The 24,387-nt window shown below is 38.0% G+C and overlaps 2 protein-coding genes across 11 annotated transcripts in view; one reads left to right on the top strand and one right to left on the bottom strand.

Moving 5' to 3' along the window:
- LOC116977631 (5'-AMP-activated protein kinase subunit beta-2-like) overlaps window positions 1-6,426 on the top strand; it is a 36,822-nt gene extending 30,396 nt beyond the window's left edge. For both annotated transcript variants that reach the window (XM_033028251.1, XM_033028250.1), the window contains exons 7-8: window positions 2,529-2,597; window positions 3,989-6,426. In XM_033028251.1, the coding sequence (XP_032884142.1) occupies window positions 2,529-2,597; window positions 3,989-4,066 (147 nt within the window). In that variant the 3' untranslated portion in view covers window positions 4,067-6,426. The remainder of the gene's footprint in view (window positions 1-2,528; window positions 2,598-3,988) is intronic.
- A 546-nt stretch (window positions 6,427-6,972) lies between these two features.
- The window catches only part of LOC116977628 (phosphodiesterase 4D interacting protein), a 375,033-nt gene continuing 357,618 nt past the window's right edge, over window positions 6,973-24,387 (bottom strand). For 5 of the 9 annotated variants that reach the window (XM_033028241.1, XM_033028242.1, XM_033028235.1 and 2 more), the window contains 9 exons: window positions 23,098-23,219; window positions 21,397-21,615; window positions 20,808-20,924; window positions 17,566-17,792; window positions 16,387-16,530; window positions 14,554-14,692; window positions 12,453-12,499; window positions 10,807-10,858; window positions 6,973-8,745 (listed from right to left, as the gene is read on the bottom strand). In XM_033028241.1, the coding sequence (XP_032884132.1) occupies window positions 8,582-8,745; window positions 10,807-10,858; window positions 12,453-12,499; window positions 14,554-14,692; window positions 16,387-16,530; window positions 17,566-17,792; window positions 20,808-20,924; window positions 21,397-21,615; window positions 23,098-23,219 (1,231 nt within the window). In that variant the 3' untranslated portion in view covers window positions 6,973-8,581. The remainder of the gene's footprint in view (window positions 8,746-10,806; window positions 10,859-12,452; window positions 12,500-14,553; window positions 14,693-16,386; window positions 16,531-17,565; window positions 17,793-20,807; window positions 20,925-21,396; window positions 21,616-23,097; window positions 23,220-24,387) is intronic. The other 4 variants (XM_033028236.1, XM_033028237.1, XM_033028238.1 and 1 more) reach the window with 4 other exon arrangements.

Raw genomic sequence — 24,387 nt, 5'->3', positions numbered from 1 at the left:
GATGCAAAGGTGATATAATATAGAGCTAGTGTGAAAGCGTAATCCATGGTCTGTGTGGACTTGGTGGATTGAAGGGCATGTTTCCACGCTGTATCTCCAAAACAAACTAAAATTTGTCACTAGACTCTATTCTTTGGAGCACAGAAGGATGAGGCATGATCTACAAAAAGACTGCAAAAAGTAGTAAACACTGCCCAGTCCATCAGCGGCTCTGACCTTCCTTCCATCGAGGGGATTTATCGCAGTCGCTGCCTCAAAAAGGCTGGCAGCATCATCAAAGACCCACACCATCCTGGCCACACACTCACCTCCCTGCTACCTTCAGGTAGAAGGTACAGGAACCTGAAGACTGCAACAACCAGGTTCAGGAATAGCTACTTCCCCACAGCCATCAGGCTATTAAACCTGGCTCGGACAAACCTCCGATTATTAATAACCAATTATCTGTTATTTGCACTTTATCATTTTATTTATTCATGTGTGTATACATTTATATTATAGTATATGGACACATTGATCTGTTTTGTAGTAAATGCCTACTATGTTCTGTGTGCTGAAACAAAGCAAGAATTTCATTGTCCTATCAGGGACACATGACAATAAACTCACTTGACCTTGATCTTATGTACAAAGTGAGAGGAATATATCTGGGAGATGCAATGAGTCTCTTGCCCAGGTAAGGGAATCAAGAACCAGAGGACATAGGTTTAAGGTGAGGCGGGAAAGATTTAATAGGAACCTGAGGGCTAACTTTCTTACACAGAGAGTGGTGGAACAAGCTGCCAGAGGAGGTAGTTGAGGTGGGTAGTATCACAATGTTTAAGAAACATTTGGATAGGTCCATGCATAGCACAGGTTTGGAAAGATATGGGCCAAACACAGAAAGCAGTTTAGATGGGACTAGTGTGGATGGGACATGTTGGTCAGTGTGTGCGTTGGGCTGAAGGGCCTGTTTCCACACTGTATGACTCTATTTCATTTTGTCTTTGGCATGCGGCATTATTGACTTCATATAAAATGTTCATCTTAATTATTCAAGATCTTTAACAACACATTCACGATTTTGACAGGAATTTGTTAAATGTTTCAAAATGCACTTGTCAAAAGTTTATATGAGATAAAAAGTGATTGAGTCATGGAGTCACACAGCATGGAAACAGGTCATTCGGCCCAACTTGCCCATACCAACCACGATGCCCCATCTACGCTGGTTCCATCTGCCTGTTTGGCCGATATCCTTCTAAACCTTTCCTGTCTATGTACCTGTCTTATAAATGTTGTTGTAGTACCTGCCTCAACTACCTCCTCTGGTAGCTTGTTCTATATATTCACCACCCTCTGTGTGAACAAAAATACCATTTGGGTTCCTATTAAATCTTTCCCCTCTTAGCTTAAACTTATGTCCACTGGTTCTTGATTCCCCTGCGCTGGGTAAAGGATTCTGTGCATTCACCCTATCTATTCCATTCATGATCTTATACACCTCTATAAGATAACTCCCTCAGTCTCCTGAGCTCCAAGGAATAAAGTCCTACCCTGTTCAACCTCTCTCTACAGCTCAGACACTTGAGTCCTGACCACATCCTCGTAAGTCTTCTCTGCGCTCTCTCCATCATGACAACATCCTTCCTATAGCAGGGTGACTTGACCAACACTGAACATGGGAAATGGGGTCTGATGAGTTTAAAGGAAATTTGGTCACAAGGCTTTGATGAGTTTAAAAGGAGCTTGGGAAAGATCTCCATCTATCCTTGTCAAAAATCTCTAAAGATATGGGATATAACTGTCAAAAAAAACAATTCTTCGTGACCCGACTGCAGCCTTTGATATTATTGAACATCTTCCACTACTTGTCATTTTATCACCGTCATCCATGAATGAATGAATAAGTTTATTGGCCAAGTAATACCAAGTAATTCCACATACAAGGAATTTGCCCAGGAAGTTGAATTACACTGACTAGACTCAGTTCTTAAGAAAAATCGTCCTTCCAGTTAAGCAGCACCATGATTTTAAAACTTTCGTCCTTGTTTCCTTACCTCTTTGTAATGTCTACCAGTGTTACAATTTATTGAGTATGATCTTTCAGTCCTGACCTCTGCCATAATTTTTTTTTTAACTCACACAACTGTTGGTGACTTTTGCTTTATTGCTAAAAAATAAATTCTGGGATTTATTTTCTTAATTTGTGCATATCTCTAGCATTAAAACCTATTACATCTCCTTTCAATCTTTTGTCATGTTTCTTCATATGCGGTGCCCCGAAATGTTTTGCTTCAAAAAGCTCCTTCACAAAACATCTTGTTGCTTTACTACATTACTCTGTATGAACTCTCATAAGTAGCTTGTATGATTTGAGATACATCTTCAATGAAGAATTTTATTTGATGTCTCATTTGCAATGTTTAGAAATCTGTGGAAATTATGTTCCATATTTTTGGGTTCAACCCAAGTATTAATCTTGTTAAACAATGAAAATGGGCTGTAAATCTGTACTAGTAACCAGTTGCTCGATCTTGTTTATCCAGTGTGATCCTGCTTTACTCCCTGAACCAAACCACGTCATGCTGAATCATCTCTATGCACTTTCTATAAAAGTAAGTTTGTCAACTTTGTCAAATTTTATTCTGAATGAAGTATAATCTCTGTGGAAATGTGTCTATTTTCCACCTATTTTAAATGCATCACAACTTTTAATTAACTGTTCACTGCTAACTTTATGCAGAGTGCAAAAAAAACTGGAGAGATTTTAAGACAGGATACTTACCTGGTAATTAAAAATGGAGGTTAATTATTATACTAAGATGGTGTTTATGAAAATACTTTATTCCATTAATCACATAATCCACGGATGGAAGTTGTTTTCCAACTCTCACTGTCCTGAGCATGATGCCATGCAACATGGAAGTTTAAAGTGAGATTATTAGATACTCCTCTAAATCCAAATGATTCTAAGTCATCCTGGAGATCCAGATCAATTTGGAATGAATTTTAATTAGGATGTGCTGCCCTCATGTCTGAGTATCGAACAACAATGTGATATGTCAAGATAGTTACTATGTTAGGGAATTATACATTTAGAAGTTGCAGATTGTGTCGTATGTCTTTTGAAGATTAATATATTTCTGATTTAGTACATTTGCAGACTCCAGGTATTGGCCAAGCCTCTTGGTGTCAAAATAGTAGAGCCTTGTATGTGAAGACCAGGATGATGCACAATTGTATTATATAACTTTGATTTACAATTGTTTTCATGACTTCTGCACATTTTCTAATAATCTCTTCACGTCGAGTGTCAGCTCAGTTGCGTTATTTGAAAGTGGCTGTTTTTAGCTTTTATAGCTTTCATCTAATGATTCATCCTCAACTTTGGAAGAATTACTTGCATTTATGGATCAACGTTCATTATCTGGGGATGCTGTAAAAGGTTTGCAGCAAATGAAGCACATTTTTTGGAGGGCATGTGTAAGAAATACGGCTCTCAAGATACACATTGCAAGCTCCCACAGACCTCAGAGAGTTATCATGGTTAAACTTGCATGCTTTCCTCAAGTGCCCTAGTTTCCTCCTATATCCCAAAGATGTGCTGATTGATGGGCTACTGTAAATTACCCCAAATGTAGTAAGTGGCAGGAAAATTGAGGCTGAGATAATGGCATATGGGGGATACAGTGAAATAAATGGGGGAATGGGATTGATTGTATTGCCTTGAGGATTTGTGTAGAATTGAATAGTTCCTCTTTTTGTGGTGGGGAAGAATGAAATAAGATTATGCCTTTCTTTACATGAGCCATTTTCTTTTCACCAGGATATTAATCCTATGGGTTTTCAATTTCTTGGTGTCCAAATATGTCAAATGTACCGAGAAGTACACTTTTAAAGACTTTTTCCACCATTGCTGTTTTAATTCATTAATTGTTCCAATGCAAGTGCAACCATGTTTTAATTACTTTGTTAATGCATTTTTCACCATATTTTTCTGTCCTAGGATGGAGTGATGGTTCTCAGTGCTACACATCGGTATAAGAAGAAATATGTTACTACTTTATTGTATAAGCCAATCTGATCTTTTATATCTGTAACCAGCATGCCAGAATGGTAAACACATGCCCATGATAGTTGGCTATTCAGTGATGGAGCTTCATTAGGACTTTAGCAGTTGTGTTGGTTGCCTTCTACATAATCGCTACAAGCACTTTACCAGATTGAGGTACAAGTTCAGCACTGAATGTTATTGCATTAATTGTGACAATGCAGTTTGTCAATGTAGATTGCATTTTTGGAAATGACGAGACCATCTCAGTCATGATGAGCTGTTACACCAGGAAAAGTTTACAGTTGGAGTTTAAAAGATTTTATATTTAAATACCTTAAAATAGATTTGGTATTTAATAAATATTGCATTTTACTTGAAGATGTTATCCAGTCCATTTTAATAAACCTAATTGTTTTAGTTTGGTTTGGATTGGATTCTCTTCATGTTTTCTATGTGTAAGGAAATTCTGCTTTGAGTTGTTTTTAACACACAGATTCCGCTTTATATCTGTGTGCCTACTCATTTGATGTAGATTTACAAATATGAATGTTTCCAGAAGGGACATGTTATTTATTGTCTTGGTTCACAAGTTGTGAAGTAACGATCTCCTCTGAACTGGCAAATATATTTGCAATATTGTTAACAAACCAACAAAAACAATAATTTGCAGTCTGTGTCGTTAGTTAAAATATTATAAGATACTTAGATCAAGAACTTGTTTGCAGGTAGATGTGGTTTATTTTGTCGTTAATTGAGGAGAGTTACAGACCACGAGGGCTTAGACCTGTGAAATGGGCAGATACTAACACAGAAGTGATGCATTTTGATGGTAGAGCCAATGAAAAACAGTGAAAGAACAGAGCTGAGGCTTATTACATAAATGTTTTAATGTGATAGAATTTCTGAGACCTGTTTTAATTTAATTTAAAGTATATGGGATACGGTGTTTATATAGAAGGCACAGAGTTCAAAACCAAATAAATGAATGTATGTTGAAACATCGATTGAGCCTCATCTGGTAGCATGTTCATTCTGGGCAGCAAACTAGAAAAGATATTCTAGGGATTAAGAGAAGGTATGGAAGAAATTTACCAGTGAATGGGAGACTTCAGATCCTTTAAAAGAATGGGGAATCAGGGGCTGAAGTGTTGTCGGAGCACAGACGATTAGATCTGGACATGAAAAATCATGAATAGATTTAATGAAGTAAAGGAAAACTATGTTCAGTGACGTGGCAGATGAATTGGTAAGCATGGGGAACAGGTTCAAGGCAATAAAAATTTGAAGTGATGTGTGGAAATATTTCTTTTTATTGAGCGGTTGTAATGGAAGCAGGTTCAATAGTAACTTTTTAAAAGGGAATAAATTATTGGGGTAAAAGGAAAGGGGCTGGGATTCAAAGGATAGCTCTCTCAAAGGGCAGGCAGGGAGTGACCTGCTGAATGGCATCATAATGTGCAATGACTGTAATGTTGAAATGTCTATAATATTTACCAAAGGTAGTTCACCACTTTGCTTGTGTGACCTGATGTTGAGTTGTGAGAAAGAGCAGCTGAGGGAATAGAAGAAAATCATGTATACAGAACATGACTAAGGTCAGTGGGGAGCATTGGAACGAATTTTCTTTATATTTTGGAAGTTCCTCAGGCCATACTGATTGGATTTTGATGCTGTTTACAGTAAAAGTAGCAACATAGACCTACTGCTTCTAATTTACTTTTGTAGAAATGCCAGCAGTCATTCTTGTTTAGAATGCAGAAGCTACTGAAAGACATTTAATATTAATCATCACTTAAACTAAACCTAAAGTCTAAGTGGACATAGCTGAAAGAACTTCCTTGTTTGAACATTGTAAATGTTACGATCAGAGTATGGCGTTCTTCTACAACTGATGAATTAACTAAAATTTGGTTTGACTTGACAAATGGCAGCCAGTGTACAAGCATTTTTGTAAACCACTGCCATATTCTAACAGGAGGAATGGAGCACTAGTGCTGAAGTACAAGGCAAATTTATGCATTTGATACTTCTGGCATATTATGCAAAAAAAATAAATCCTACAACTATTCCTCCTTTGACAGCAGTTTCCTTATTGTTTCAAAGTGGCATTCCAGGGAAGACACAGTAAAATGATTTTCTTCAGCCTGTGTGAGTACTTTGTGCAATACAGAAGCCTTATATTGATGATCTGCACAATTTTATGATTGGATGCCAAATGTTTTCTCCCTTTTGACCTCTGCTGAGTAGAAAAAGGGTATAGGTTTACATGTTTGTGAAATAGCATGAATATTTATTCATTTATAGAGACTATTGAAGTGTGAAGTTTTTAATGTATACATGTGTGTATTATGAGATTTTAATACAAATAAAATATCTCAGCCGATTGAAAATGGGTTTCGTAGTGCATTAACCTACCATCTGTTCTCTTCTTTGTCCCCAACCCTCCCCCTCTCCATCAACATAGGACCTAAATAGATAACCTGTTTTTTGGGTATCCAAATTACTCGATTCTAGTAAATCTCAAAAGGATTTTGCAAAATGTTCATACCTGCTTTATGGTAGAGGTCAACCTGATAATGCTGACATTGGAAATTTGCTGTTGTCTTCAGATTCCTGACTTAGGAACAATTCTTTTATATTTAAAATTAAATGTGAATTAAAGAATGGTGATGAGAAACCAAAGCATTAAAGATCAGTTAGTGGCACCTGTTAGAATAAATTAATTAGGGCTTGACTGACTGAACACCTTGAAATACTTGAGACGATTAAAGAGCCAGCATGTAATTTGTAGAGCATTGGGTTTGCAAACCTAATTATTTTTTAAAGGGAAACATCAATGCATGTTCAGCACAGACATCAAGGGCCAAAGGGCTTGATCCCATGCTGTACTGTTCATGTTCTTAAACTACAGAAACGTTACAGAAGTTAAACAGGCATTGAGTATTCAATGTTTTTTATTTGTTGAACAAAGAAAGCAAACTATTCTTTCAGATGTTAAATAAACAACTTCACAAATTTCATTTTCGCAGAACAGCTTTCTTAAAACAATCCAGGAACAACAATCTTTACTTCCCAGGATTGAACCATACACACATGCTACAATCTACCATATTACTGAATGTATATACACTGGGATCATATGTACAGTGCGAAGAACAGACACTAAATATTGATCAGTATATACGCTTTATACAGTGTACAACAATGCTATAAGGGCACATACTGCATCATGATTTTTAGTAACCTTTATATGTTAATTGTTTGCACCCTATAAAACATGCTTCAATGCAGTTGTGCCAATTATCAGTGATCATCAATTATCTTTATGCCTTTCAAAGCTTTCGTAATACAGATTTAATCTGAGTTCCCGGGAAATCAATTATAAGGATTGATTTGACAATTATGAATCTTAATGGGGAAAATTCTTCAGTTCAGTTGGGAAACAAAAATGTTCTTCATAATAATTATAAAAATGGCACATCAATAACACATATGAATACAGTTAACTTAAACCATACTTCTCTGCAATATGGTTTTGTAATATGTACACACTAATTGCATGTGCAGATGTATTAGCTATTTATAACAAGCAGCAAACAATTCCATAGAAACTACAACTTATACTTAACACCATAGATTTGCCATCATGCTATATATATACAGCTCAGACAAAAACAATGCTAGTGCTACAAAAGTTATCCACTACGTATTTCTAATAAGTGTACAATAGTAAATACAGAGTTGCCAGCATTGTCTTAACTCTGTACCGTACTCTCACCCACCATACTGTATTTTTGAATAAAAACTCTGAAATGTCATGATGCTAGATCATGTTGTTGAGGTTTATAAGATTGCTTTTGTCTTATTCCAGTGTTTGGCCAAACTAATGTTACAGCTTTGGCAAATTTATTGCACATACCCATTTTTTTGTTTGTTTATGCTTAGTGAACATTCTATCCTGTCTTAAATGTTGTACAGCTCTATTTTTCCAGTTATGGCCAGGATATAGCTTTTTGTTATAAATTACACAAATTCAAATTGCAGGACACTATTCACCAAGTTATCATTGGGCTCAAAGCATTTCTGGAACTGGTTATTTTTTCATAATAAATACATCCATGTTAATATATTAGCAACTCAATGTAGCTCTTGACATTAAGAGTTTTTCTTAGGTGTTGAAACAGCATGATTAAACGTTACATGCAAATCTCTCACACTGAGCTTTATAAGTTAATATTGCATTTCAAATGAGCCTCTAAAACTGCTAGGGGCAAAAACATCAGCATCTTATGGTAAATGTGTTTTGACCCACATAAACAAGACTTCCCGTTTCAGATTTATATGTAAAACAATGAATGTTGGCTGAATTTTTGTTTTATGTAGGATCATCAGAGAGCCACCATTAGATGTGGATTATGCAGAATAATTCTTTCTGGCGGCACAAAAGAATAAATTTACTTCTGCTTGTCCCAAGTTATTTTGGTAGAATAAGATTCCAAGATCATTGTTTAGCCTTCTTTTTGAGACAGAAAGGGAAGTACTACTTCAGTAGTTTGCAATGTTTCCGACTCGAACCAGGTTGGGGCCATTTCTTTTAATCTTCCCAGGCAGTGAATTTTGACCCAGGCTTCTTGCTTCAGCTTCAGGGTACATCTGATTCATGAAGTTCCAGTCTCGGGGATGGATGTAACCAAGTGTTGAGATTTCTGCTGAAAAATTAATCAGGTCAAACAAAATAATTACCTTGGACATGGAAAGCAATGTAAAATATGAAAACACAAAATAGATAAAACAGGAATGTACTGAATAGAAGGAATGATTCAACATGTAAAACTTGTGCTGATGTAATGAGCGATTGTGCCATAGACAACCTTTTGAACTTCACAGTTTCTTAATCTCTTTGAGGGTCTCTAAAGTTAAAAAAGACAACTGAATAAAGTTGAGGAAAATTATATGCTGCAGTTTTTAAATTAACTGATAGTAGTACATTTATAAGTATGTATTTTAGCTTAATTTTGCATAAGATATAAATACTATCAGATACATGGGTTAGAGGGATATGATTCAAATGTAGGTGGATAGAACTTGCCCAAAATGCTTCTTCTGGCTGTACAAACATTAACAATAGTGGATGATTGGGCAATGGGCTAACAGATTCAGTCATTGCAAATTTATCATTCAGACTAGGAAACGTTTCAGTCACAAAACAGCATTATTAATCTGAAGCTATTTTAGCTACTTTTCAAGGAAAAGATAGTTTGATGGTGTATGTCCATATTTCTGGGTACACATTATTACTCAGTAAAGTGTGCAACGAAGATTTCCTGAAATAGTATCTGTGATGAAGAACTTTCATTATGGGAAAAGCCCTCTAAAGCGAAAATTCAGAGAAGAATTAATAAGAAAAAGCTGTTTCTTATAGTCAGATAAGTAACTAATTAACAGATTTAGGGAATTTAAAACATTACCGGGAATGAGGGGAGAAAGATTTTCTTTGTAGTTGCTTTGAGATGTTATGATTTGGAGTACACCAATAAAAAGGGTGGTAGGAAAAGATTCAGTATTAACTTTCAGAAGGGAATTGGATAAATATTTTAACGGAAGACAACAACAGTGCATTGTGGAATGAGAAGTGAAATAAGCCCGATTGGATTCCTCATCAAGGACACGATGGGCTAAATGACCTCGTCTACTCTGAAATTTCCCTCCTAAAATGTGCTCGGCACCATTAAGATAAATGCCAAAACCTGCCACCTGTCCTAAATGCATAAGTGTAGTGATTGATATTGCTCCTGTGGAATACCTTGTGATATTTTACAGCATTAAAAACACTGGACAATTCAAATACATGCATGATCCTTTATCGATCTCAGATTTAGATAACTGTAGAATTTTAGGGAACAAAATATGTAGGTCTAGGATCATCAGTTCACTGAATGCCATTGGCTATATGGTTGAAATCTATAGCTCAAATCTACCATCAAAGCTGGGTGAATCTTGTTGCTCTTTCCAGTGACAATATAATTTGCGATTTAACTAGTTCTCTAAAGTTTAAATAGCAATAGAAAGATTAACCATTGAGTATAAATAATAAGGTTATAAGTAATAGGAGAATTAGGCCATTCGGCCCATCAAGTCTTATCCGCCATTCAATCATGGCTGATCTATCTCTCCCTCCTAACCACATTCTCCTGTCTTCACCCCATAACCTATCTATTTCTGCCTTAAAAATATCGACTGACTTGGCCTCTACAGCCTCTGTGGCAAAGAATTCCACAGATTCACCACCCTCTGACTAAATAAATTTCTCATCTCCTTCCTAAAAGAACGTCCTCGTGGACATTGTAACGTGGACATTGATTAGGAGTAGGCTAAGGCTCTGCTGAGTAACAAGCTCATGGCCCATGTCCTAGGACTTCCAGCCACACCCCAATGATACTGTAGTATCAGGGATATACATCTACGATAGTGTATGTTTGAGGTACAGACCACCATAAAATGTTATTGTGTAACCGGTTTCCCCCAATCGTCTAAATTCATTTCTAGATAACTGAGATTATCCATAAAAAGCCTTTTCAAGCATTGATAAGCACCTTACACTTTCAAATGGAGCAGCATGAAAACTGTTAGATGTAAATGAGAAAATGGCAGGCAACATGCCTGACGCATGCAACGATTTTACAGGTAGCAGTGTTAACAGTCCACAAAGAGACAAAAGCTATCTGATCGCTCATTGCACATGCTAACAATAATAAAGCATTATTACCAACCTTTGTTGTCATTTTGGGAAGTTTTAGCACCAGAAATTGTGCAATCATTCATCTGAATGGACTCACAAAAGAAACAAAGGCACACAGGGAAAAAGAAAGTCAGAAAGGAGAAACAGTAGCTTTATATGATCATCTATCTCCAGTCTGATTAAGCAAGGACAATCCCTCGCTCCTATCCTTTCAAGTGAGATGCCCCTTTTCTTGATAAGCTGGGCTAATAACCTTTGAGGACTAGAAATCATTTAATGCTACACCAACAGATCCTTTGTTAAAATGCGAGAATGTGCAGTGTTTATGGAGAGGCTTTTACCCCCAGGTTACAGAGACTCTTATGTACGATGATCCTGATACTGTTCTACACATTGTTAACATATCACTGGATAGCAATGAACAGTGGCCAATCCGATTGAAATCCCACTATTGTGATTCATGAGATCGAGGAAATATAGCCCTTCGTTAGCAGAGATCAGAACAACAACTGATATTAAGACTTTAACTTATACAATTTAAAGGGTTTTAAAATTAAATACTTGAAAAACATACTAGATCATATAAATCCCAGCGCCCTAATGATTTATTAGCTGTTAATCATTTCGATTGGAAAGAAATAAAACGCCCCGAGCAAAGGCCCCGTAGAGTCTCATGATAAAATCGGAATTCCTTTTCCTGCCAAGTGCTGTACAAGTTAAATGTTGGAAGTCAGTTCTTCTAAAGCAGCGTGGCATCCTCAATTCTCTTATGATTGGTCCATGCAAGTGAACTGTTCTGTTTTTATGGTCTATTATAAAAGGCAAATGCAAGGTTATTATTGGGCTAGGAATCGAAAAACAAAATAGTTCAGAGGGAAGAGAAGTCATTGTGGCCAAAATTATCACGCAACGGCAGGTTAACAACTTGTGAATCTCCTGTTTGCCCTGTCAGTTGGGGTGTGATGTGTGCTAAATAAAAGAGGGGATTTGTTGCTGCAGGTCAAGACAGCAATACCATTATGCAGCAGCCTTGCATCTTGGAGATAGGCATAAATGACGGTTTTGAAAACCAGGCCACAAGCATGAATAACACATTTTTCAGGATATAGACATCATTGGCAAGGCCACCATGTATTTGCCATCCCTTATTGAATGGCTTTCTCGACAATTTCAGAGGACGATGGAAAGACAACCACTTTGCTGAGGAAGTGGTACCCTGTGTGGCCAGAATGGGCATGATTGGTGGAGGATTTCCTCAGTTAAGGACATTAATGAACCAGATGGGGGTTTTTTTTTGACATTTCAGTGGTTTTGTGGTCTTTAAGATTTTTTTTTTTTTAAACGTCCATATAATTAACTACATTTACACTCCATAGCTGCAATGGTGGGATTTGAACTCGGATAACTGGATTATTAATCTGGCCCTCTAGGTTACTAATAAAACAAATGTCACTGAAAGAGTACATATGGCTGTTTCAATTTCAGCCTGATAAAATGAAAACTCTTCAAATTTACTGGAATACAGAGTACCATTTTTGCTAATAATAGTCAAAGATGCAGCCTATTCAATAAAAAAGTTGAGTCCGATTGAGGCTTAATAAAATATGAGAAAAAGGCAATATTGTTTGCAATTGCACCTTAATAGTCACTAAGTTCACAGTTCTCATCAAAGTTTACCTCCAAATTATTCCTTGCTTTTTTTAGAACATCATGTGTCCTTGTAACTGAAAAACAAAAGTATTGCTATTGTCAGATGCGATATCTTCATTGACACAGTGCACTAGGAAAGCAAGTAAGAGATAAAGCTACTGCTTGTTGTCACTTTCCGGCAGGAATCTGGTTGTAGATCAGGGCAGAGACTGACTGATTTATTACTTCCATTTTCTCAGGGTGAGTGGAAAGAAGAGGTAAACTGGTTCACCTTTTGCTTTCCAGTTTATATTAGTTAACTCAGCAAAGACAGACAACCTCCAGTAAAGCAAGTCTGTATTACTTAATATTAAATGCGACAAAGACTCTCTAAAGTCTAAAGTTTTTTACAATTATTGAAGCTGATAGAAGGGTTAAATGAACTATTATTGTTCATTTAGAAGAAATTAATCAGTAGAAGACCTTCACTAAATTTATTCCCTGGGAAGATAAAAGTGAAATATTCTTGTCTGAAATATTTAGGTAATAAGGCACCAAATTTCCAGAATATGAGCTCTGGTACACTGGAGAATTATCCCGGAGTGGTGAGTGGATGGTGCTGTAGAAGGGTTGTGTAATGGTTGGATTGCTTTCCCTATATTGCATGGAGTCTAGATTTCAAAAGATTTCTTATATGGAACCCTGCCCTGCCGACCAAAATAATACTTGAACCTTTCAAGAATACAGCCAAGGATTATGTAAATGTTGGATACCTGGAATAGAGAATGTGGGGGCATGTGGTTGGTGATGAGGGGGGAAGGCGAGAGTTAGAGCTTCAGTGTTAAAAATAATTTGGGGAGAACATAAAGGAAATCATGGTTCAGTTATGATGGAATACGATTAGGGAGATGGGGTTAGGTTTACAAGAAAACCTACTTTACCTAGATGAAACACTCTTGCATCACTTGGTCCAGAAGGAAAATGCTAATAGCACTTACCTGAATGATTCAGACATACAGAAAATGCTCTTCAACCCAACTCATCCACCATGACTAAGTTCTCTAACCGAGCTACTCCTAGTTGCCCGCATCTCTCCCATATTCCTCCAAACCTTTCTTATCCATGTACTTCATGTGTCTGTCCAAGTGTCTTTTAAATGTTGTTGTCGTTCCTCTACCACTTCCTCTGGCAATCTGTTCCATGTACACACCATGCCATGTGTGACAAAACTGCCCCTCAGGTCCCTTATAAACCTTTCCCCTCTCATTTTAAACCCATGACCACTAGTTTTAGATTCTTCTACCCTGAGGAGAAGACTGTGGTTGTTCACCATATCTGTGCCCCTTATTATTTTATAAACTTCAACAACCCATCACTCCCGGGACAAAAGACCCAGCCCATATTGCGCCCCCTTGTATATCACACCCTCCAGCCTCATAACATCCTTATAAATCATTTTTGCCTTCTTTCCAGTTTAATAACATTCTTCCTATAGCAGGGCAACCAGAAATGCACACAATATTTAAAATGTGGCCACGCCAAAGTCTTGTACAGCTTTAATATGATGTCCCCTGTCCAAAGAAGGCAGGTGTGCCAAACGCCTTCTTCACCACCACCCTGTCACTTGCATGGAATTATATACCTCAACTCCAATGTCTGTTATGCCATAGTACACAAGGCCTTGTTATTTACTGTTTAAACCAGCCCTGGTTAGTCTTACCAAAATGCAATATATTATATTTATCTGAATTAAACTCTCCATCTGCCACTCTTCAGCACATTGGCTCAGTTAATCTAAATTGTAGGTAAGCCACCTTCGCTGTCCACTATACTGCCAATTTTAGTGTCATCTGCAAACTAACCCTAACCATGCCACCTACATTCACATTCAAACTGTTAATAAACATATTGAACAACAGTGGACCCAGTGGATTCCATTGTATACCACTAGTTTGGTGTTTCTGTACACTAGTTCAAAGGAAGGATCATCACGCACATGTCCACATGGCTGATTCTCAGCCACTTTGCCTCAACAGCAAAATAGCCGGCAGATATTAGATATCACTTCTGTACAACCCGCGCGCGGTGTGTAGTTCCCATTTGGGTATCTGTATGGTGTGGCGCATGATTCTGTGTCGATTCCACGTACGTTGGCTGACAATGAACTGCTCCATTCCTTCCTTCACTTGGTTAGTAGCCCTCAGGCGACTGATGGCATTCTGCAACAGATTCTCCTGCTCTGTTATTTTATTCTTCAATCTGCAAATCTCTTCTTTCATCGACTGCTCCTGCAATAAGCATGAGAAATTTATCCCAGGAGGGTATCTGCATCAGTGTCATAATATGCTAATATACTAATGTACTCCCACTTTTATTACAGGCTGATTATTCGTTGAAAATAACAAAAATATTTATTTTCAGATGCTATCTTTCAAAGTGTCAGTACATCCCAATGCACTTATAGCCAATCAAATACTTCTGAAGTGTAGTTACTGTAGTACATTTAGTAAAGAAGATCATGCAAAATCTGCACAAAAGTCCCAACAAAAAGCAAGGTGATAATAATCAGATCATTTATTTTAGTTATCTTAGTTTTGGATAAACTCTACGCTGGACATTGGGAAGTTATTTATGGTCACCAGAGAGAGCATACAGGCGTGACCTAATATTTGCTCCATGAAAGAGCACCAATGAGAGTGCAGTTCTTCCTTAATTCTGCATGGATCATCACATTTTATTTTGTGCTCAAGTGCCTGGAGTGGGGACTTGATTCTAAACCCTTCTGGCGCAGAGATACTGCGTATGTATACAACTTGGTCCTGAGAGTGTCTATTCCGTTCCGTTTAAGGCATTTCTGACACAGTATTTAGCAATGTTCTTATTATTGTTTGTTTGTTTTTATTTGTGTGTATGTGCGTGTGCATGTTTGCGCCTGCGTGTGTGCTCCTGTGTTCGCATGCATGTATGTAGGAAGGAACTGCAGATGCTGGTTTACACTCATTTATATTGTTTACACAGTACTATGTTCACATCTTCTGTTGTGCTGCTGCAAGTAAGAATTTCATTGTTATGTCTGGGACATACGACAATACACTCTTGACAAAGTAGGGAAAAAAGAAGCCTACCGGTAGGCAGAAGCAGGCCATGCATTGATCAACTATTCTCATTTCTCCTTATGATGTAGGGAAGTTAGTCAGCCCATCAGGTCTATGTGAGCTCTCAGAATAATCCTTTCAGTCACATTTCACTCTCACACATGCCTAGAAACTCCTCCTTAATTCTCTTCCCACCCTCTGTTATTGATATAATTTAATTGATCAGAATGAGGATCTGAACATGCATCACTTCTCAATTGCCTTCCAGCAATCTAATGATCAGGATAAGAGCCTCTGACAAAACAAGGAAGCAAAACTGATAGATTTTTGTATCAGTAAAAGGGGTAGGATGATCAGTCAGCAAATGGTCACACTAAATAAATCACCTTGGCACTCAGTTGTACTGGAAAAAGGCTGGGATCTTAGGACGAAGTGCAATCTCTACCTCACAACAAGATTGTCACACTTTTTGAGTTGGAAGTCTTTAATGTTTTGGAGACTAGGCTCTGCTAGAAAGTTGCAAAGGACCAGCAGGAGTGTTGCAGTTGTTTTATTCGTTGTGTCACTAATGTTGGAATGTGCTACTGAGCAGTATAGCGGGGCAAACAAAACATTGTAAAATGAAATAACTAGATCACATCAGGTCTGATAAGCTCAGCAATGCTTCAGATATTAGCATTATTTATCTTTTTAACAGTTTAATTCATCTTCAAATGGAGGATGAAGAACGCCAATTGAAACAAAAACATCTGATATTGTGGAACACAAAAAACATTTTAGGAGGCTGCACATATGATAAAGGAATAAAGTAACTTTAACTTCACTATGTTATAATATTATTTGTTCTACCGTATAATATTTGTATCAGGCTTGTTAGAGGACCTTACCTTTTGATTGTTCAGCACATCACCATTTGGATTTGGCAGAGCAGTTCTCCAGAACATTTTTAGCAATGAGCAGGTTTCATCCAAGATCTGGCGCAGAGTATTGGTATTGGAGAAGAGTTGCTTGACCGTCTGATGATCTAAATCCTACACAGGTAAATCCACAAATAAAGGAGAACATTTTGAGCTTTCCTTTTCCTACATGTAAATTTGTTCTAAATTACAACCAGACCTTACATTTAAACCCTTTCCTTATAAAATTATAGGAACATTAAAAAGTGGTACACGACTGGGTTATACAAACGTGCAAGGCACTATTTGATGTTCTTCCTTCCTGAAGGACAGGAAGAATGAAGCTCTGGGAAGTAGCAAATCCTCTTAAGGGCCTGTCCCACTTGGGAGTCATTTGCACATCACGCAGGTGGCGCGCAAAGATTTTGTGAATCCCAAAATGCTGGGGCGCCGCACGCAACTGCCTACGTCACCACGCACCATGCGCGCGTAATGCATGCCATGCGCTAATCACGTGCGCGTCACGACGCGTAAATGATGTAGTGTAAATGACGTGCAAATTACGCTCAAGTAGGACAGGCCCTTTAGTCTACTTCACATAATTGCCAGTTTTGTGCCCAACCAAAGTATTGCCAGCTTCTCTACAAAGGTTTAATTGCATGGCAGAATTTTTTTTTAGTGTTCATAAGTGATAGGAGCAGAATTAGGCCATTCGGCCCATCAAGTCCACTCCATCCTTTAATCATGGCTGAACTATCTTTCCCTTTTAATCTAATTCTCCTGCCTTCTATCTATCTATCTCTACCTTAAAAATCTATCTATCTCTACCTTAAAAATATAGGTTTGCAGATCCATCAAAATTCCAATATAGCACCTTATTAGGCTACATTTTTTATTAATTATGGACATATGAAATAATCTTCACAGATGAGGCAAGTATAGTAATGCAGATTTCAATTAAAATGTTTTATTCAAATGTCCCCAATGCATTGATGCCTTGGGAGTCCCATCTATTGATCAAAAATTGTGTAGGAAGGAACTGCAGATGCTTGGTTGTACCAAAAATAGACACAAAGTACTGGATTAACTCAGCGGGTCAGGTAGCATCTCTGGAGAAAACGACATTGGACAGCAATGTGCTAAAGTGATTTCTTGTTTTCCCACTGTTACCTTGGATCCATCAATTTCAAGAAAGGCAGCATTAACACAGGATTGGACAATAGATTCCATCCTTTGAACCAACATTCGGCCCTCCATAATCTGCTGTTGCAAGGCATTGTAGTCATCAATATGTCCAATCACATGAAATCCATTTTTCTTAGCGAAGAAACTCTCCGGAAGCTCATCGTCTGTCAGGGAACAGGAGATCTGGCTCATGGAATCACTGAGATAACCATCTAAAATAAAAAAGAATGTAAAAAGCACATCAAACACCAAGGAAAAATAATTCTGCAATCCACTTTGGTAACTATTTACATCCACTAGACAACAGAGAAATGTCATCTGGATTGTAACCAAGTCATTTAAAGTTATATATAGAAGAATTTTGAATCTTTAGTGGACTATCAATATTCCTGTCTTCACAGATAACAAGGGTAGGATATTGGTAGGAAGTGCAACATTCACCTCCCTATGAGTCTGTAATGTCTTATGGCATTGGATGTTGTTAATGCTTTTGGGGCTAAACTCCACTAATGTTGTACTAGAAAAGCAGCAGCAACTTTTTACAGACAGCACTGAATCATTTTATTTTTTAACAAGTGCTAAAATATGTTAGAGTAGAGATGATCAGTAAATCTACAATATTTTATTCTTGTAGCTAACCGTGTTTCCAAATTGGGGCGACCTTAGCCAACATCTCCACAATAGAGATTTACTAATCATCTCCATTTTAACATTTTCCTTAAATGTTAAACCTGTTAAAAAAATAAAATGGTTAATGATTAACCCGTATCTATCTAAATGCCATCTCTCATCACATTTTTTCAACTGTTCATCCAGCACCACTGTTATACTGACTGCCATGCAGTTACTTAGTTTATCCCTTTATTTTTACATAGAAACATTGAAAATAGGTGCAGGATGAGGCCATTCAGCCATTCGAGCCAGCACCGCCATTCATTGTGATCATGGCTGATCGTCCCCAATCAATAACCCGTGCCTGCCTCCTCCCCATAGCCATTGATTCCACTAGCCCCTAGAGCTCTATCTAACTCTCTCTTGAATTCATCCAGTGACTTGGCCTCCACTGCCCTCTGTGGCAGGGAATTCCACAAATTCACAACTCTCTCGGTGAAAACGTTTTTTCTCACGTCAGTCTTAAATGGCTTCCCCTTTATTCTAAGATTGTGGCCCCTGGTTCTGGACTCACCCAACATTGGGAACATTTTTCCTGCATCTAGCTTGTCCAGTCCTTTTATAAGTTTATATGTTTCTATAAGATCCACCCTCCTCATCCTTCTAAACTCCAGTGAATACAAGCCTAGTCTTTTCAATATTTCCTCATATGACAGTCCCGCCGCCATCCCAGGGATCAATCTCGTGAACCTACGCTGCACTGCCTCAATCACAAGGATGTCCTTCCTCAAATTAGAATTCCAAAACTGTACACAATACTCCAGATGTGGTCTCACCAGAGCCCTATACAACTGCAGAAGAACCTCTTTATTCCTATACTGAAATCCTCTTATTTTCAACAACATTCTCACATCAGCAGTCGTCCAGTCCTCTGGCATTGTGGATGAACATTGATGAATGATAGGCAACGCAGCACAATTTCCTGCCTTATTTCTTTTGAGCATTTTATCCAGGCAAACTATTCACTTTTAAAAAACATTGACCGGTTAACGTATCCTTTCTCTGTATTTATTATTTCCAAGACATTTCTCTGTATTTATTATTTTCCCTCCTTAATATGTCTATGTTTCGTCTGTGAGGTATTGCAACTCAAACTCTGACTGTCATTTTGATATCTTTTATGCCCAACTCCTCCCTTTGTCATCTCTTCCCTTCAGAAGTTTATTACGCATTCTGGGGTTTTCCTTGATTTTACCCGTCTTTATTTTTTCAAAAGCCTCCCTTTCAGCTTCACAACATTCACGGTGGTGCTGATTTGGAAGTTCACCTTTTCTTTTTATGGAAACATGTTTGGTCTGAACATGACCTCCTATTTGACTGCCTCTAAATGCTCTGACACTGATTGACCTTTGAGCACAGTTTCTAGTTCACATTGGTTATATCATATCTATCAGCCTGAAAAAGCTGGTTTTAGCCCAATTTAGAAGTTATTCCTGGATTATCCATGATCTTCTCCATACTCAAGGTGAATCTAATCTTTGCCTCCAGAATTACCCCTTGTCTGCTACTCTTTCCACTTGGCCAGTCATTCCTTAGAACTTTATCTTATATCGTTTGTCGTTTTACACTTACTACGTGCCGTGTGAACAAAAATCATGACAACTAATTTCTGACCAAGGTATCAAGTTACCCGAGTAAAACTAAAACCAATGGGATAGATTTACAACAGATACAGCACCAATATCTAAAGTGCCAGATTCATCACATATATAGATCACTATTAAATATGCAATTATTGGACAAGAATAAGTGTATTAAATAGGTACGGTGACAGAGAAGTTATATGCAGAGAATTGTGGATACAGCTCAGACCTTCACACAAACCAACCTCCCTTCCATTGACACCTCACGTTGCCTTGGCAAGGCCACTAGCATAATCAAGGATGAGTCGCACCCTGGCCACTCCCTCTTCCCTCCCGCATCAGGCAAAAGATATAGAAGTGTGAAAATGCACACCTCCACATTCAACGACAGTTTCTTCCCAGCATTTATCAGGTAACTGAAACATCCTACTATAGAGAGCTGTCCTGAACTATTTACCTCATTGGAGACCCTCAAACTTGTACCTTGTGGTCATCACTCCCGAAGAGTCCACCAGGAACTATACTGGAAGTTGACGAGAGTGGGTCTGGTCTAGCGGGGGCTGTGCAGTCAGTGGGGCCTGGATGGAGCTCTTGAAGGTTGTGTAGGTGGTGATGTCAACAGAGGATTGTGGGAGGACATTCCAGAGCAAAATTGCTTCAGGGAAAAAATTACTGGATGTAGGGAGTAGATGTGTGTTGTTGAACTACAATTTGGTTGTTGTGACTTCTTCTGGATCTCGTTGTTTTCTCTTGATCAGACTATCTATGATCAGACATTATTGGCTTTATCTTGCACTAAACATTATTCACTTTATCATGTATCTGTAGACTGTGAATGGCTCAATTGTCTTTCCGCTGACTGGTTAGCACGCAACAAAAGCTTTTCATTGTACCTGGGTACACGTGACAATAAACTAAACTAAACGCACATTAAGGATATCAAAGAAGTTACAGACAATGCTATAAACCTACCATTCCGCTGTGATGTGTCTTCCATGTTAAAATCTGCCACAGAGGATGCTGCCTTGGGGTTTATTTGGAAAGGTGAAAACAAACCAGTGTCTCGAACAGGTGGTGAAGGAACACAATCTGCAAAATGCATTACAAAGTTAACATCTGAAAAGACATGAAACTAATTTTTCCAGAATAGTATCACCAATAACCCTACATTATTTATCAATTAAGAAGAAATTTCCTTATGAATTACCTTAAAACAATGATGCTGAGATAGTGAAGCATCAAATCATAAGATTTGTTTAGCATTTCTCACCTGCAAACAAATAAGGCCCCATAAACCATAACTAGACTAATTAAAAATTTGCTATTTGATTTTCCTAAGGAAGGCAAACATACTAAGAGTATCAGCTTCACAAATGTGTTCTTCGCAATAGGCCTTACGTTCCTTAGAACGCAATAGTGTTAAGTACAGACTATTTTATATCTTTGTGATGAATTGCAAACATAAATTGGAAAATGAACAGACTGACACCCAATTTAAAAGGATTTTAGATATGGAGGAATTTGGAATGGGAAAACCCTTCTGTATTTCTGCTACTCTCACCCTGGAAGAGCTGTTTACTGATGCTATGTTCACTGGCTGATGGGGTCAAATGGTTGATGTTGAGGCTAGCTGGTCGGTGTTCATCCATCTGTTCCTTCAGCTGCCTCCGTAGGCAGCTATTGGTGTGGATACTGTGTTCCAGCTGAATCCGAAGGCCTCTGATTTCCATCAGGAAGTTGCTGATGTCCAAGGCATGGGGCTGAACACTTCCAGGATAAACTGAGATGGGGAAAAACATGGTTACTTTTAAAACTTGTGAACTTACACCTGATTTACTTCTCTACATCTTGGCCAAGAGAATGCTTTTGTTCATGATAAGGACAGTAAAACAGCATGTAAGGTCTCAATGCTGCTTGCGAAAGCCCTATAAAAATTAAGATCTTCAATTGAGAAGAACAATGTAATACCACAAGTTCATATCAGCTATTCTCTATTGATCTATTTATTATCGGTTGTTCAGGCACTGACATTTAGACTTGAAGTCTGATTTCTGAAAACATTCTTTCAGCTTTAGGCCACTATTGCTGCTGAATGAATAGATCCTGCAATGATGGTAAGAAGGAGATCATAGGAACATTTACAGGTGTGGTAGAACATATTCTCTGCTCTAACAGGCCAGAGGCCTTCCAAGTATAAAGCAAGGTGTGACAGGGATGTCATGAAGGTTTCTGCAAGGACGTGAGTGCAGTTTAAAAACGCCAGCACTTAGTGGAAGCCTCATATTTGTTCTTGAAGGTGAAACAATATTTTGCAACTGTTGGGTATTAAGAGATAATTTACCTACCAGTGTTGCTTTGGTCTGGGGAAAGAAGCCAGGGAACCCCGAGGAACTGTGTGCAATCTTAGAGAACGGTGTGCGGACTCTGTACACACGGTGATCTTGCCAGCCTGGATGGGTATTTTCTGCATTTACATTTTCATCTCTCCATCTTTCATCCCTCCATTCCTTCTCTCCTGAGATGCTGCCTGCCTGCTGGAACTACTCCAGCAATTTGTGTCTATTTACATTTTCATATATTTCTTTGGTTCAGTTTTAATGAATGTCATTTTGGACTGGAGTGTAAAAAAATCTAACAGAGCAACCCTAAAAAAATATGCTGCTGATAGAAATCTGAAAATAATTGTTTATATCCTGTACTCAATTGAGTACACGGAGCATATTGATGTTTGCAAGACATAAACATCTATCAGTTTAATATAATAAATTTATAGACAATAGACAATAGGTGCAGGAGTAGGCCATTCGGCCCTTCGAGCCAGCACCGCCATTCAATGTGATCATGGCTGATCATCCCCAATCAGTACCCCGTTCTTGCCTTCTCCCCATATCCCCTGACTCCGCTATCGTTAAGAGCCCTATCTAGCTCTCTCTTGAAAGTATCAATTAACAATATAAACCCAGTGGTTACACATAACACAGTGACAGAAATATATTAGATGGAAGCACAATATGCTCTATACATCCCACCTGATACCGTATTCAAATGACATCAATTGAGTTAATTATCAAGCTAGATGTTCAATACATTGCCAGATTAGCGTTATTAGCCAAAATAAATTTATATCCACAATTTCCAAAACTGCTTTGAGGAATTCAGAATTATCTCCATTATAGTTTTTTTCAGGATAGATTAAAATACAGATAGAACTCAAGAAATAAACATAAGGTCTTTCATAACATTGGGATGGAGCAGTTCCTACCTGGGAAAGTTTTCTTTTTTTCATACATCTTCTCATACACTTCAATCTCTGACTTGAGGGACTGAGTCAGCTGGTGGCTTTCTTTCAGCTGCTGTTGAACCATAGTCAGCTCCTGCAGCAGCCTGTACAGATGGAGATAGCAAACATGAAAGAACAAGGAGTACAAATGTTGACTTTCAGACAGGGGATGGTTTCTGCTGGTCTTATTTTATTTCTAATCATATTCTTAATTTATTTGAAAAGCAAAAAGAAATAAAGACACAAAGTGCCGGAGTAACTCAGTGGGTCATGCAGCATCTGTGGAGAACATGGATAGGTGTCGTACTCCAGCCCCTTGTGTCTTCTTTTGTAAACCGGCATCTGCAGTTCCTAGTTTCTACAGGCAAAGCGGAACATTCCCTTCCTATGTTTAAATAAATTACCTATTCAGCCTGTGACATCTGGCTCTTCATTGAGCATCCCTTTCACAACATTGATAACCTCAAATTGTCAATGAGGCAAATATGATGGAAACACTGCCACTTAAGTGGCTCTAATGATGCAATGTCATACTACCATTCTGAGTCGTATGATGCAGCCCATCTTGGAATACCACCATGTGATATATAATAAATCCACAATTACATATTCTTACAGCAGTTAGCACTGAAAGGCTCTATTTGGGGACATAGAAGGGACAATAGAAGCGACAATAAGCAAGATTCTGCTGAAGATTAGTGGATTTGCAGACAATCAAGAAGGTGGTCCAAGGATTTAGCGTGATACAGATCAGTAACAAAAATGGGAAGAAAATGACAGATGAAGTATAATCTGGACAAGTGTGAAGTGTTGCACTTTAGGAAGTCAAATGCAAGGAAAAAGTATACAGTTAATGGCAAGTCCCTGAACAGCATTGATGTACAGATTTTGGATGCAAGTCCAGAGCCCTCTGAAAGTAGCAACACAAGTAGATATGCAGAAGGACTCACCCACCTATGTTTGCCTTTAGCAGTCAGGGCACTGAGTCTAAGAAGTGATGTAGCAGCTTTATAAAACTTTAGTTTGGCTACATTTGGGGTATTGTATGCAGTTGTGGTCAAACTATTATATAGGGAGGATGTAGTAACTTTGAAGAGCGTGTAGAAGAGATTTTCCAGATGGTAATAACTATAAGGAACGTTTGGACAACTTGATTGTTTTCTCTGGAGTGTTAATACAAACACATAGGATCCAAATTAAAAAGCATATCCATATCTGAACACTAACTGAGCCATTTCAAAGGGTAAATCATATCTAAGAGCTGAAAGCATG

The sequence above is a fragment of the Amblyraja radiata genome, chromosome 10, assembly GCF_010909765.2.
Source record: "Amblyraja radiata isolate CabotCenter1 chromosome 10, sAmbRad1.1.pri, whole genome shotgun sequence".
NCBI lineage: Eukaryota > Metazoa > Chordata > Chondrichthyes > Rajiformes > Rajidae > Amblyraja > Amblyraja radiata.
This window is presented reverse-complemented; position numbering and strand designations above follow the sequence as displayed.